Source organism: Pelobates fuscus, chromosome 1 (assembly GCF_036172605.1).
Source record: "Pelobates fuscus isolate aPelFus1 chromosome 1, aPelFus1.pri, whole genome shotgun sequence".
Taxonomy (NCBI): Eukaryota; Metazoa; Chordata; class Amphibia; order Anura; family Pelobatidae; genus Pelobates; species Pelobates fuscus.
Window position 1 is genome coordinate 399,655,851 of NC_086317.1, and position 14,254 is coordinate 399,670,104.

The 14,254-nt window shown below is 37.1% G+C and overlaps 1 protein-coding gene across 3 annotated transcripts in view; it reads left to right on the plus strand.

Annotated features, from left to right (window-relative positions):
- Nucleotides 1–13,857, plus strand: part of OS9 (OS9 endoplasmic reticulum lectin) — a 46,692-nt gene extending 32,835 nt beyond the window's left edge. Inside the window, exons 8-15 of one of the 3 annotated variants that reach the window (XM_063427611.1) lie at nucleotides 769–914; nucleotides 2,030–2,072; nucleotides 2,451–2,536; nucleotides 4,484–4,714; nucleotides 7,895–8,090; nucleotides 9,353–9,520; nucleotides 10,838–10,947; nucleotides 11,729–13,857. In XM_063427611.1, coding sequence (XP_063283681.1) covers nucleotides 769–914; nucleotides 2,030–2,072; nucleotides 2,451–2,536; nucleotides 4,484–4,714; nucleotides 7,895–8,090; nucleotides 9,353–9,520; nucleotides 10,838–10,947; nucleotides 11,729–11,869 — 1,121 coding nt within the window. In that variant the 3' untranslated portion in view covers nucleotides 11,870–13,857. The remainder of the gene's footprint in view (nucleotides 1–768; nucleotides 915–2,029; nucleotides 2,073–2,450; nucleotides 2,537–4,483; nucleotides 4,715–7,894; nucleotides 8,091–9,352; nucleotides 9,521–10,837; nucleotides 10,948–11,728) is intronic. The other 2 variants (XM_063427618.1, XM_063427625.1) reach the window with 2 other exon arrangements.
- The last annotated feature ends 397 nt before the right edge of the window (nucleotides 13,858–14,254 follow it).

Consider the following 14,254-nt stretch of genomic DNA (forward strand, 5'->3'; position numbering starts at 1 on the left):
TGAAATGTCAGAGGCATGATCTACACACAAAAAGTGCTTCATCAAGCTAAAGTTGTTTTGGTGCTTCATATCGAATTTCCAACATGTGTTTTGGGACACTATATAGATGCAGTAAAAAGTATACATACACATATTTATTGGAAAATAAATAAATTCACAGGTGTTACAGGAATGTAAACTCATGACTTTCTAGTTAATCATGAAAATGCTGAGAATGCTCACCCAGTTTCCTGTCTTTTACAGCTTTACAGAAAGAAAAACAAATGCATGTTGTCATACATATACTCACATAAAAAAATTGTCCTATGAATCCATGTGATCTGATTTTATGGAAACAGGAATGCAATATCCAATCAAGAGGGCTGCACTCATCTGAACATGCACACCCCACAAGGGTGCCACTAGGGTCATGTACACAACATATTAGATCCATAACACGCACTCGATCGCTAAACCTCAATTTCGAAGCTACCAGGATGTAATCTTTTTATTTTCTTATTAATGTATGTATTTCTATATACTGTAACTAAACTCACATTATTTTTGCCTAGGTTACATTCTATTCTATTACATTCTGTGAGCTGTGTGTAGTTGCTGCAGTGGTATACTTGTCGGGTGTGTGTGTATTTCATTATGTCTTAGATATAAATATACCTAAAGAAACATTATAGGTATACATAAGTGGTGATTATTTTGTAGTTCGTAGGTTTTTTTTGTTTTTGTTTTTTTACCTTGAGTTTTATATGCATCATATGTTCTACATTTTAGGATCTGAAGCATCTTTGGGCGATATAACCACAGAGGAAGATGGGGAGAATGTCGTTCTTGATGAAGAGCATACAGAGACAGATTTCTGGAATAAAATTCTAGGACAGCGAAATGGAGAAACTGAAACTGCAGATGTTGATAAAATGGTATAGAAAGGTTTAAGAAATGTTTTTGGTTTTGTGTTTTTATTTTATTTTTGCTTTGGTTTTTGTTTTTGCTATCCTGATTATTTTACCTGGGAAAAATGGAGCCTATGAAAATCACATTGTGATTAATTGTTAATGGGAAATTGGGAAATCACAAAGTGCGCCAAGTAAAAGCTGTGCATAGAAAACTCAGTGGTCCATACTTTGTATTATGTATATCTTTTCAGTTTGAATTCTATTGAAATATGATTGAGGGGTTTACGTTTTATGAAAAAGTAATAAATGACAGGGTAGTATGTAACTTTGCAAAATGCAGTGTGACTTTTAATGCCTCATTTTCCAGAAGATTCTCATTCAGTCCCAAAGCATTTTAAAATTATTTATTTGTGCAGGTTTACATGGCTGCAAGAAACATTGTATGCCTAACGAGTGCAGTCGGATATCTGCAGGTTACTTTACTATAAATGGTTGCTCTAATCACCATGACTACTTCAGTTATTTGAAGTGGTCATGTTGCTTGCAGTCTGCTTAGAACTGAATCTGCACAGTTGTTTGAAATAAATAACTTTTCCCTTGTTCAACTTCTAGCTACATGATTAGGGTGTCATTGGCCAGCCCAGAATTATGTTACATCAATGCATGTTGGACATCTGTTGTCTGCACATGCAGCATGCTAGTGACCGTAACAAATGGCTGCCCTAGTCTTCTCCCTAATACTCTTCTCCCTGACATCCCTTCACCTTCAATTAAGGGTAGTGATGTCACTGGAGGTGAATTGGGCTGAAAGGTGTACTTGACCTCAACAGGTAAATTGTTGCATAATTCCTCTATTTATTTATTTTTGGGAAGAGGGGGGGTATTTTGACCTCCTATAATATCCTTGTTCATTCACTAAACCAGGAGTTATGAAAATTATGATTATATCCACGCCACCCCAACGATATATGATAAATATTTGAAAAATATGTAAAATAGTTTTTTGTTTTTTTTTTACTTGTGGTGAAAATGTATAGTTAAGTTTTTAATGGTATTGTATAGTTTTAGTTTTTAAAGGCATTTGAAATGTTGATACTTTGTTAACCAAAAAAATAAGAAAATACATTTCTTTCCTGTAGGATACATTTCCAAATTCGAACAACCCACCAGAGCCACCAAAAGGTAGGTTTTCTGTAAATACATCCATCTGAAGTTTTTTGCTTCTGCATGTAAACTGGTCTGCACCTTTTTTGCTTGGCACAAACTGTGTGTACATTTTTGAAGCATTACTCGCTACAGGTGCCAGTGATAAGCTGAGAGTGTCCGCTAACGCTCTCAGCCCATCACTTCAGCTCCTACACATTCTCATGTGTTTTGTGAGGAAGAATTGGTCAGAAACGGTTTAACATTTGAAGGTGAGAAGGCATTGGTGTTCCTTTTTAATAATGAATTTTGGAAATTGCTAGGTCACCATTCAACTAATTTCTTACCAATTAATTATAGGATAATGCATGTTTGTTTTTTGTTTAATTTTAATTTTATTTATATTTTTTCTCTCAGATTTACCGAATTCTCTTCGTTATAAGATAATAAGGAATCCAGAAGATCTAGTGAAGTTTATTACAGAACTAAAATCTTCCAGGAAGGTAGAGTTCTTATGCAACAAATCATGGTTATACTGACATTGCCAAATGGAAGGATGGGGGCGGTGTCAAGTGAACCTCTTATAATAGATATGGGCATGTAGTTTTTAACCATCTGGTTTGACTCAGGTTATATAATTAAATGTTCATACTATTAAAAGTTCAGTAAATACTTCAGTGGGTGTTTCACTTGCTTTAAGACACGCTTCTCCTGCATACCCATGTTTGGGAAGTTTGTGCTTCCAACCCCAGTATGTGGTAGTGGGCAATGAACCTCCCAGAGATCTAGTTGAAAAAAGACTGCATAGTAGTCTTACCAGGACTCAGAGCAAATGCCTTTATTTAATAAACAAGACCATCCAACGTACAAGGAACACTCTGCAGTGACTTCTTAGGAATCATGAACCAGTTCCTGTTCTCTGACATGCAGTCTTCCGCTTGATTTCAGCCAAAAAGTGTTGATTTGCTTGTCCCGGCAAGCCATTACATTATGTAATTGTCCTATAGGTTTAAAGCAGCTTGTGGCGTCCGTCATCTTAGGCAGGTCTGTGTACCTGCATTGCTTAGTTGTCAAGTAGGCTTAAACGTTGCCAATAATTCTTGAGAAAAGTAAAGTATAATATGCCTAGAGATCCTTATTGACAGGAGGGGGAAACTGGATATGTGCTGTGTCTTCTAGCTTCAGGGCAAATGTGAGGAGAAACTGACCACTTCTCCCACACTGATATTGTTGGACCGGCCCCAGGCAGGTCTCTTGGCAAAATATGCCCCAAATATTCAGAAATGTGTCCCGCAACAGACTTACAGAGAAAAAGAGTAGCCCCTGCCGTTTGAATGTGCGGTATCTTTAGATAAAAAAAAAACAAAAAACTTCTAAATGGGCAGAAAACTGCTTTTTCTCCCAGGACACTCTTGATGTGACTGATCAGCATGAGTCAGGCCCTGCCTCTGTCTGACTTCACCTGCGGTCTCCTAGTGTAGCATCAAAGGTAACTTTGCGTATCCTAAAGACACAGACAACAGAAGCTGCCTACATAAAAAATGTGCAGCTTAATGCTTTCTAAGATGTGAAATGTCATCCTCCCAACCCAAGCTACTGAGGAGTTAGAAGTGGGGAGACGTGAGACAGGGACAGCTAGGGATTTGTGGGGTTGACATGGGTAGGGGTTGTTGGATGTGACAGGGATGCAAAAGGGAATTTTAAGCGAAGTGGGAGAAATATGGGTTGTTAAATGACGTGGAGAAAAGTTGTTGGATATCAAAGAAGAATATCTGAGTGGGTGTAACTGACCTAATGAAATGGAGGAAAAAGGGGGTGCTGGATGTGGCAAGAGAAATAATTTTTGGATGTGACCATGACAGGGGAAGGAAAGTTTGTTGATGTGACATGGGGCAGTTGGTTGGAGGTGACATGGAACAGAGAGTAGACTAGTGAAATAAGGGGACATTTTACAGACAAGTTTATGCAAAACCACCAGCACATTCCAAAATAAACTGACTATCCATGCAAATATATCCCTGTGTTCATATGGACTGCCAGCCAACATACACACATGGACGCTCCACATGCATATATCTGTATTCACACCCTTCACTCACTGCATTCATTACCACAGCCCCTAAATATGTACATTTGTGATACATGCAATGCCATGTCACACAGACCAGGAGTCAAAAGCAAATCTGTTTGCCTTGGAGGTGGCAAGTTTTAACAAAGGGAGTGATTTATTTTGGGTGAACTGCATATAACCGTTTGCTTTTGACTCATTTCTTATATTTCAGACCACGATGTTATATTTCAGGCCTTCTCTAATTATAGCATAGAGCATACTAAAAGGAGTCTTATAACTTCTAATTCCCTGTTAATTTAATTTTACATCTTTTAGCAAGTACTATACATATTTTTTGTTAAAATATGTTTACAATGTTGCTTGTATTCGTTCATAACAGGAGAAAGATAAGGACAAGGATAAGGACAAAGATGTGCAAAGTTTGCATAGTGAACAAGATTCCACCTCTGCATCAGAAACACAAACAGAGGAGGTAGAAGATGAACAAACTCTCTTGCAAGAGTTCGAAAAAGAGCTAGAAAACATCCTGCTACCAAAGTCTGACTTGCCTCAGATAAAAGAAAATGTGAAAACGGAGATGGAGAAAGAATTTGAAAACATTATTGATGAGGTACAGATACATTTGGAATATATAGTTCACCTACTGGAAAGAGGTGTATATCTTGATCAAGCCCTTTCGGCTTGTACATGCCTTTTCGCATTCTAGCCACAATACATGTAGTCCATCTACTTCAGGGTTGATGTGAAGCAGAACTTCATTGAAGTGTTTCCAATTTTTTAGTTATTGCGTCTCCGAGCTTATTGATGTACTTTAGAAGCTTTCGATATCTGTCCACTAATGAAACATTGTATAATTTTAAAAAATATATATATTTCACTTTTATAATCAATGAATTGTACTCCTACTGCCTTTTCAAATCTAACATGCTGTTTATATTTTTGATATATTTCTAATTAGAACTACTGCAGAATGTGTGCCAAATAGCTATGTTTGAAAATGGTGGCACATTTTTTAAGATGATTTTAAGTAAGAAAAGGAGAAAAAAGGTTTTCAATGCCTTGTGCATGATTTGATCGAAGTCGTTGTAAAACTTATCTAATTAGGACAGAATTATTGCGCTGGATAAATGAGCTCTGTTTTGCAGCTTTGCTTTTTATTTTTTTCTCAGTTAAAATTTTATAATTTCTTATGCCTTTTGTAAATTTAAAGGGACGTTCATCACTTGCCATTATTTACTTAATTATTTTATTTATTTTTTAACCAGCAAGCAAACACATTTTTAAGCAAATATACAAACCAAAATAAAACAAGAAAAACTTTGTAACTCCACTAGCGGAGTGTCTTGTATACACCAAAATTGATTCATTAAGCTGAAGTTGATTTGGTGCTGATACTGTCCTTATAACTAAATGCTCTTCTTTTGTAAAATATTCCAAATATGGTACTCCTCTTTCTACTGTAGTCTGCCTGTAAATGAATGTGACTTTAACCCCTTGACACATGACGTGTGACATGTCATGATTCCCTTTAATTCCAGAAGTTAAAATATCTGTTACGGGTTGTCTGACAGGTACCCCAATATAGAATCATTAAAATCATATGAAATATATAAAAATGCGCTTGAAATAAATATAAATTAAAGCCCTTTATATGACCCTGTAACTTTCTAAAGTCCCATAAAACCTGCACAAGATGGGCATAGTTGTACTCATGGTCATCACGGCATACAAATGTTTTCTTGCAGAAAAAGCTAACCGTTTTATGAAATGTACAGCTAAATACCATTCAGAACTTTTACATTTCTTTCACACACTCTTTCATATTTTATTCTGATTAAATAATTTTTCATATACAGTGGGACCTCGGTTTACGAGTTTAATGCGTTCTCCGGGATGTTTCTTATTGCGAAACATTTGTAAACCGAAACGCGGTTTCCCATAGGAATGCATTGAAAACCAATTAATCCATTCTGGAGGTCTGAAATAAGTCAAAATGAGCTGGCATGGAAACCAACCCACAATGCAGAACACACAATAAAAGGCATGCAAACAATGAAGCTCAGCTCCCTACCTTTCCACAGCTTGAGAAATGCACCAAAAAAGTTCCAAAAAGTCCCAAAACCACTGCAAACAATTTCCACAATGGCACCAAAACTCGATGCAAAAGCCGCTCCAACACCTCCACACTCGACGCCACGTGCTACCCACAGGCTCCAGCATGCAGGGGGCGGTGCTATAAACCTCCCAGGTGCAATTGTGTATTGCGAAACAAATTTGTAAACCGAGGCATTATTTTCAATGGATTTTCATTTGTAAACTGAAAATTATGTTAACCGAGGCGTTTGTAAACCGAGGTCCCACTGTATACATATTTGATGTGAAATGAAAGCTTTATTGCAAACAAATTTTATATATAAGTGTGGGCGCGCTTAAAGGGACCCTATAGCCACCAGAACAACTACAGCTTAATGTAGTTGTTCTGGTGAGTATAATGGCTCACTGCAGGCATTTTCACGCTCTGCATGGAGACACTGAATTTTCCTTATAGAGATGCATTGATTCAATGCATCTCAATGAGGAGGTCCTAATTGATCAAAACTGCATTTGGCCCCGCCCCATGCCAGTTTTAGCCAATCTAATGCTTTTCCTATGGGAAAGCATTGGATTGGCTAAAAATCAGCCATTTTGATTTCACAAAGGGGGGGGAGCCATCTGCCCTGCGCGGCGCTGGAAATAAGGTGAGTTTTAAACTTTTTTTTTTTTTTTTTTCTTTTTTTTTTTTTTTTTATAGGGGGGACTAAGGGGATGGCAAGCCACCTAAATAGTGGGTTTAGCACTATAGGGGTCAGGAATACATGTTTGTGTTCCTGACCCTATAGTGATCCGTTAATATGAAAGAGGTACGTTTATGGTTGAACAGACATATAGCTCAAATTCCAGGTTTTGGTCAGAACTTTTACAATTGCCTCCATCCTTAAAGGGCTAAAACAACTTGCCTAATATCATGTAGGTCCACTTCGTGCTGCCAAAACATCTCAGATGCAATTGGACTCCAAGACCTCTAAACATGTCCTGTAGTATCTGGAACTAAGACTTTAGCAGACAATCTTTTAAGTCCTGCAAGTTGTGAGGTGGGACCTCCATGGATCAGATTTGTTGTTCCAGCACATCCAACAGATGCTCAATGTGATTGAAATCTGAGGAATATGGAGGCCAAGGAATCATCTTGAACTCTTTGTCCTGTCCCTCAAACCATTCCTAAACAATTTTTGCAGTGAGGCAGGGTGCATTATCCTGCTATAAGATGCACCAGTTGCCATGAAGCAGTGTATATGGTCTGCAACAATCTCTAGATAGGTGGTATGTGTAAAAGTAACACCCACATAAATGCCTGGAGCCCAACAAAGGTTTCCCAACAGAACTTTGCCCAGAGCATAACACTGCCTCAGACGGTTTGCCTTTGTGTTGTGTTTATGTAGCCCTAGCCACACCTCTTTGACTGAGACTTGAATAGCCTCCATAAAAAAAGTTTTTTGTTTTTTTTTTTAAATGGAGATTGTGTGGGTCACAGTCAGGGGAGGTTTGGCTGGGTCGACATAAACAAAATGATTTTTACTTTTAAATGACAGATAATTGAGTGGTGAGACTGCAGGGGTATGATTTATACAACCAATTTGTTCAATTATGTTAAAGTTGTTCTCTTGTTTAGTGTCCCTTTATCTTGTACAAACCTTTATTCTCAATTTTTTTTATTTTGTTATGCTGACATTTTTTTTTTTTTTTACCACAGGCTCAAGAAGAGATGGAAACTGAAGGTTTAAAAGGAGAATTTGATAGGAAACATGCATCAAAGTCCCTAGTGACTACACTGAACAAATTAATAGACAAACTAGACCATGCGGTAAATGAAAAAGATGATGATGAAACTCTGGAGAGTGAAAAAGAAATGACACAAAGTGACACAGAACCAAGTGATAAAACACCTGGTATGTATATGGTTTTCTGACATTGGCACTGCCCACGTTCACTCCCACTTTAAATGGTGGGAAAAGAGCCCCTGACAAATTCCATCTCCAATTTTCTCTAGAAAATTTAAACGTTTTATTCAGATTGATTTATAGTAAATATTCTACTGTTGAACTTAAAAAAATAAAAATAATAATCTTGATGGTAGTTCATTGATTTCGATGTTGTGCCACTTCATATAAGAACCACTGATTTATCATACTTTTATTTCTTCCTTTGTTACCATAGAAAAGGTTTGGTAGCTGAATTCATGCATATTTGTAAGTGTTGGTTACTTTACTTGGGAACTGCTGCTAAAAGTGTAAGTGTAAACTTTTTCATATCAATAAACCACGCCAATATTAAAAGCGAACAGTTGTCTTTGAAATGAATACTAGTAAGTGTTGATGCTTACCATACACTACCTTCATTTCTGCCATTGATGGAAGCTGTTTCAGTGTCAAACAGAATGGAAGCCAATATTTACTTTACATTTTTTTATAATTTATTTTTATTAGTATAACTGAACATGCTAGACTTCCACAGGATTGTAAACTATAAAGCGTTCTGTCACAGTCTGTGATCTTAGCATATTTTGCAAAGATCCCCAATGATGACTGCTGCGTTTAGTATCCAATAGACACTGGGAAGGTGAGTTTTTTTTTTTTTCCTTTCCTGAACCTGTCACTCACGGCTGCCTCCATCTTAATCTGTTCAGTCCTCCTCCGCTCCTGAAGCTTCATCTCCCAGGAGCCTACATCACCGTGACAGCGGGATCCTCCATATACAGCGCCTTTTTCCTTATAGCCATCACTAATATCTGTCTTGTCAGCTGTAGGAAATATAAAGACAAACTTGTTCCTATCTTTGGACTGTGTTGGCATTTCAGTTAGATACCGACACAGTCAATGTGAGTATTTCATAAAGATTTTATGTTAATTTAAATATTCATTTTGGAGGGGTGCACGGGAGGGGGACAGAGCCTCTTTAATCTTTCCTTAAGGATTCATATGGGTGGTAATAAACATAGGCATAACTCCTCCGGCACAGTGACCTTAACTGAATGATTCACTTCCTACTGTCCAATGCCATTCTTAACTGTGAAAGCTTTTAATAATCTGTTCTCACATGGACATTCAGAACGGGCTGACTAGTGATCCACATGTTCATAATTCAAATAATAAAGAAAGAAATAGACATCTTGACTGATGGGTTAATTTTTGCTATGACCTTTTCACATTAGATGAACAAGCTGATGGTCGTGTTAAAGTCAGGGTCACTAGGATACAACGGGGCAGTCCTGAGCAGAATGAGAGGAAGGTGAGCGAAGTGAGCAGCGAGAACTCACAACTGAAACACATTGAAAATGTTATTAAAGACCTGCTTGAAAAGGAAGGACTAAAGGCAGAAGGTATGCCCCCACGTACAGGTTGATGTCCACCGTCCACTTGGTTATGGTTCTACTATGATTCCTTATTCTTGAGATCAATTCTCACACTACTAATACATGCATTGTGGATCCATGTGCTTAAACTACCTTTACTTTTTTCTGCACCTTGTTGTAGGAGCACTCTTAACTCCCTTGTGTGTTTGTGTTTCTAAAGGTGCTTTAATTCTGTATGTGGCAAGGGGTGTTAAGCAATCAATACATTTATTTCTGTGTAGTCAATTTATTTAAAAAAAAAAAAAAACCCTTTCTTTCTTTTAACATATTACCTATTACTTTGCTGACTTGCTAGTAATCATAATTTCCCTTTTATAGTTGCGTATTTGGGTTGTGCTTTCCTTTAAAATCTATAGTCCTATAAGGTGCTTCTGTCTGACGCTGAAACAATCAAATGGCACTTTTATTGTACTTTTATTTATTTTAATTTTTTCTTCTCTTTAACTGGGAAAAAATGCCATTGTGCTCATAAAATGTAATTTTTACAGAGAATCCTGCCATAGCACAAAGTGTTATTCTTCAGAATCAAATCTCGGTGTGCCTCTGATGTCACTTTTCACGGATCTTAAAACATTTGTATGAGTAAACCAGATATATGCAGCAATAATACTGTCTGTCTCTATGCAGTTGTAAATATTTAGAATTTAATAAATCACAAGGCTGAAGAATGATTTATATCTCCAGGATTGCCATTATTTTATTTTATACACACTTCCCTGTATAGTTTTTATTTATTTAAATTTAGTGCTGAGGTAAGTGCATTGTTTTTGGGAGAGTGAATTATTATGGTAGCTGCTAATGGCAACATCTGCCCTGTAGTTTTAACAGTTGCTAATATTGGGCAGGTAGAAATGTATGTCCTGGAGAGGAGTGTCACTGCAGTATCTTACACCATGCATTGCAGTTTTTAATGATCCCCACTGTACAGTAAGGGATTGGTTTAGTAGCAAGGAATGTCATGTTGCTTATGGCACACACATGTTATGCAGTCCTGCATGGGGGGACATTTTCTTATAATTCTCCATATGAAGCCTTTGGTGTGATCTGCAAAGTACAAATATACACAATTAAACCTAGTCCTGCTAAAGGCAGTAGGCGTCTTAGGGGAAACAAATGAAAAAAGTATGTATTGATGTGTGTGTATATATGGTGTATATGGTTTTGATATAGGATGAAAATGTAATCCCAGCTAAAAGCACTAGGTTTTTCACCTGAAATATTTGTCAAGCTGCATAGCAAATGTATTCATATGGTTTAATATAGTTTTTGTTTTTTTCTTTTAAGGTAAAATTGAAATAAAGATACTTACAACTAATGCGTTTGGGGAGGATGGTGGACATTTACTCTCAGACGAGGATACCAAAACCTTGAAAGATATTGTCTTCAATATACTGGTATGTCCCTATAATATATAGCCTCTTGCTATTTGCCGCAGTGCAACGTAATCCTCCTTGTGAAGAAGTGATGATGATGATGATTATTATTTATATAGCTCCAACTTATTCCACCGTGATTTACAATAATGGAAAGAGGGGAAAAAATCTAACCATACATGAGACAATTTACAGGAACAATAAGTTGACGAGGACCCTGAAAAAAAGCGCTTAAAACCTAGAGGAGGTAGTCCATAAAAACACAATAGGAAGGGTATCGTGGGGGATAGCAACCACGTGATGGGATGGGAATGTCGCAGAATTGGAACGTTAGAGTAGAGTTTGGTATAATAAGAGCAAGCAAGAAATTTTTTTGTGAGATTAGTTTGCCTGGGAGACCTTTGGCAATTTTGAAGAGAGAGGTTTTAGCGGGACTTATTAAATGATTGAAGACTAGGGGAGAGTCTGATGGGAATAGGCAGGCTGTTCCAATGGAGTAGAGATGCCTGAGAGAAGTCCTACATATGCAAGTTAGAAGTATGGGTACGAGCAGAGGACAGGAAAAGATCAGACTTCAAAGTTGTCTGTTCTACTCATAAGCAGCAGGTAACAATAAGGCAATCAGGTGTTTTGTTGATAAAGAGCAATTTTAGACCAACATTGAAAAAGTGGAAATGAGGGGTTGTACCTGTTACTGACTATTAACAGCTGCATTTACAAAATAATCACACATGATACTAATACATTGTTTAACCAAGTTACTTATTTTCAGTATACGTGCATCTGAATTAAATTTTTCCAGGTTCAAGGTTCAGAAGAGGCCCATAAAGAACAGAAACGACAACAGCAACTGGAGGACAACTACCGTTTTGTGTGGAAACAAGATCAAGATGATTCGAAAAGCACAAGTGCTGCTACAGACTCTGATGATGTGGAATTTTAACATTAAGTTCTAGACTGTTCCTTAAAAGACAGCAGATGACTCCCCCCGCGCTCCCTTGATCTTGTGCTTCATAACAAATTTTTAAAATCCTGCATTTTGAAAATTGTGGCACAGTTTTGTCTGCAGTCTTTTTAAACACAAAAGGCGTGCTGGATGTTGCCTAGCAATATTGGTAGGTTTTTATGTACAAATGTGTGTGTGTGTTGTTTTTTTTTTTTTTTTTGTTTGTTTTGATTTCTCATAGGAAGCATTTTGATGATGGTGTGATCAAATTGAAATGGTCAGTAAAATGGTCAAGACTGTCAAAGAGTTAAAGGGGTATTTTAGGCACTGTTGCCATTACAGCTTACTGTAGTAATGTAGCAGTATTATTTGGATCCTGTTTCCCCAGGTTAATCAGTTTTTTTAGCACTTTTGGGGGGGAAAAAACAAACCAGGCTCTTCTCACTCCCTGAGCACTGCCTCTCAGCAGACCTTACACTTGCTTGTTATCTGTACAAGTCGAATTGTGTTTAGATAGCAATGATAACAAGCACTGAGCTAAGAGGAACTTCTGCATTATCTTGGTGGTACCTGAGGAGGGCTGACAACTGCTTAAACCCTTTGGCAAACATTAGAAAAATAAAACATACCACTTTATCATTAAAAGCACAGTCTAAGACAGAATCTCACACGGTTAGACACCACACTGGTAATATGGAAAATGTGGCTTCATGGGAGGATTGAAATATGGCACCCTCCAGAACCTCCCTTCAGTTGTCTACCTTTCTTCTAGGAAGAAGGCCCTAGGTTCCTGGCAAGTGAGCTACACACACCTTATGACAGAGTTAAACTATCATAATTTTGTGCTCTGCCCACTATTCAGCCATGAAGTGGGCTGCAAGAATGCTGTGTGAAATATTCCTTGCAGCTTGCTAAGGACAATCTAGGCCCACCACTTATGTTTGGGCCTCCAAAAAAACATGGACAGGTTATATAATACTAGTTCAAGAAACATGACTGTACAGCAAAGGTTGTGTTGACGTCTTATAGAATTCATTGTGGTGTTAATAAATTCCCAATGCTTACTTGGAAAGTCTTCAGTTTGGCCTCAGTTTTTCAGTTCACATTTTAAAGTGAGTAAAACCCTTGATCACTCATTGTTCTTGCCCATTTATCAACACGTTTTTGTAGGTGTTTTGCATTGCATTCATGTAGTGCTGTTTGTATATAATATATGATGGTGAAAGTTCTGTTAAATAGGCATTATAACGACTCTTGTCTGCTGTAGTGGTTGTTGTGCCAACATGCTTCTGCTGCTGTCCACTGGTTCCTTCACAATGGCAGGAAGGACCCTAAAGGTTTGTGCGGAAAAACTTTGTTTCATATAGTTTGACAAAGAAGTCTGAGGATTGTATCAAGCATGATGGCAACATAACCACTAAAGTGACCTTAATGTTACAAATGTTTTGTGAGTGTATATTAACCCGCCTCTCCCTTCCCAAACATTTCTTCTCTACATTTGCTTGTACAATGTGTCCATCAAACTGTTAACTATGCACGAAAAAGCCTCTCCTATTGTTTGAAAGGTCTTACTTTAAGGCTAATTGAGGTTGTGTTTTTCCTCTATTTCTCTTTCCCTTGCTCCTCTTATCCTGTGTGCACTAGCCATGTTAAAAGTTAATTCAAAAAGCTTTATGTGAAAAATGTTGGAAGTGTTCATTCTGAATGTGTTTAATATGGTTGGAGTTTCCAAAAAATAAAAAAATAAAATGTAAAGTTAAAATTAATTTTAAGAGCACAGTGAGAGGGAAACCTTCATGTAAAACAAATGCTGTCTATCTATCGTTCCCTTTACATGAAATAATGTTTCCTTTTCCCCTTGCACTTAATTCCTTATAATGTACATTTTACAAATTTTCTTTAGAATTTGGATATCTTCAAATGTTAATTTTGCTATTGTATAGCTCAGGAATTATTGAAAGAGTAAACGGCTTAAATCTTTTGTATCAATTGTACCGTTTTATTTATTTATTTGTATCTTTCTTATTCCTTAACAAAATCCCTAACAATAGTACATGGTATAGTTGCTGAAAGAACGGAAAGTGCTTGACATTTTGTGTAGTTTAGGGTCCATGAAAAGGTAATGCAAGTTGGGGAAAACTGTGAAAGATGGATGTAGGCCTTTACTGCAGTCAACCTGGTTCCCTAGCTGGTATGCGTTTCCCTTATTTTCATCTATTGAGGTGCATCCATTTTGGAACAAATCAGTCTAGAAACAATCAAAAGGATTGGTCTTACTTTATTCAGCATGTGCAATGATGTTTATTGCTTTAAAACTGAAAAATGCATGCTAATTAAAACTAACATTTTATTGTGATACACAGAAGTTGGGTGCTAAAAAAA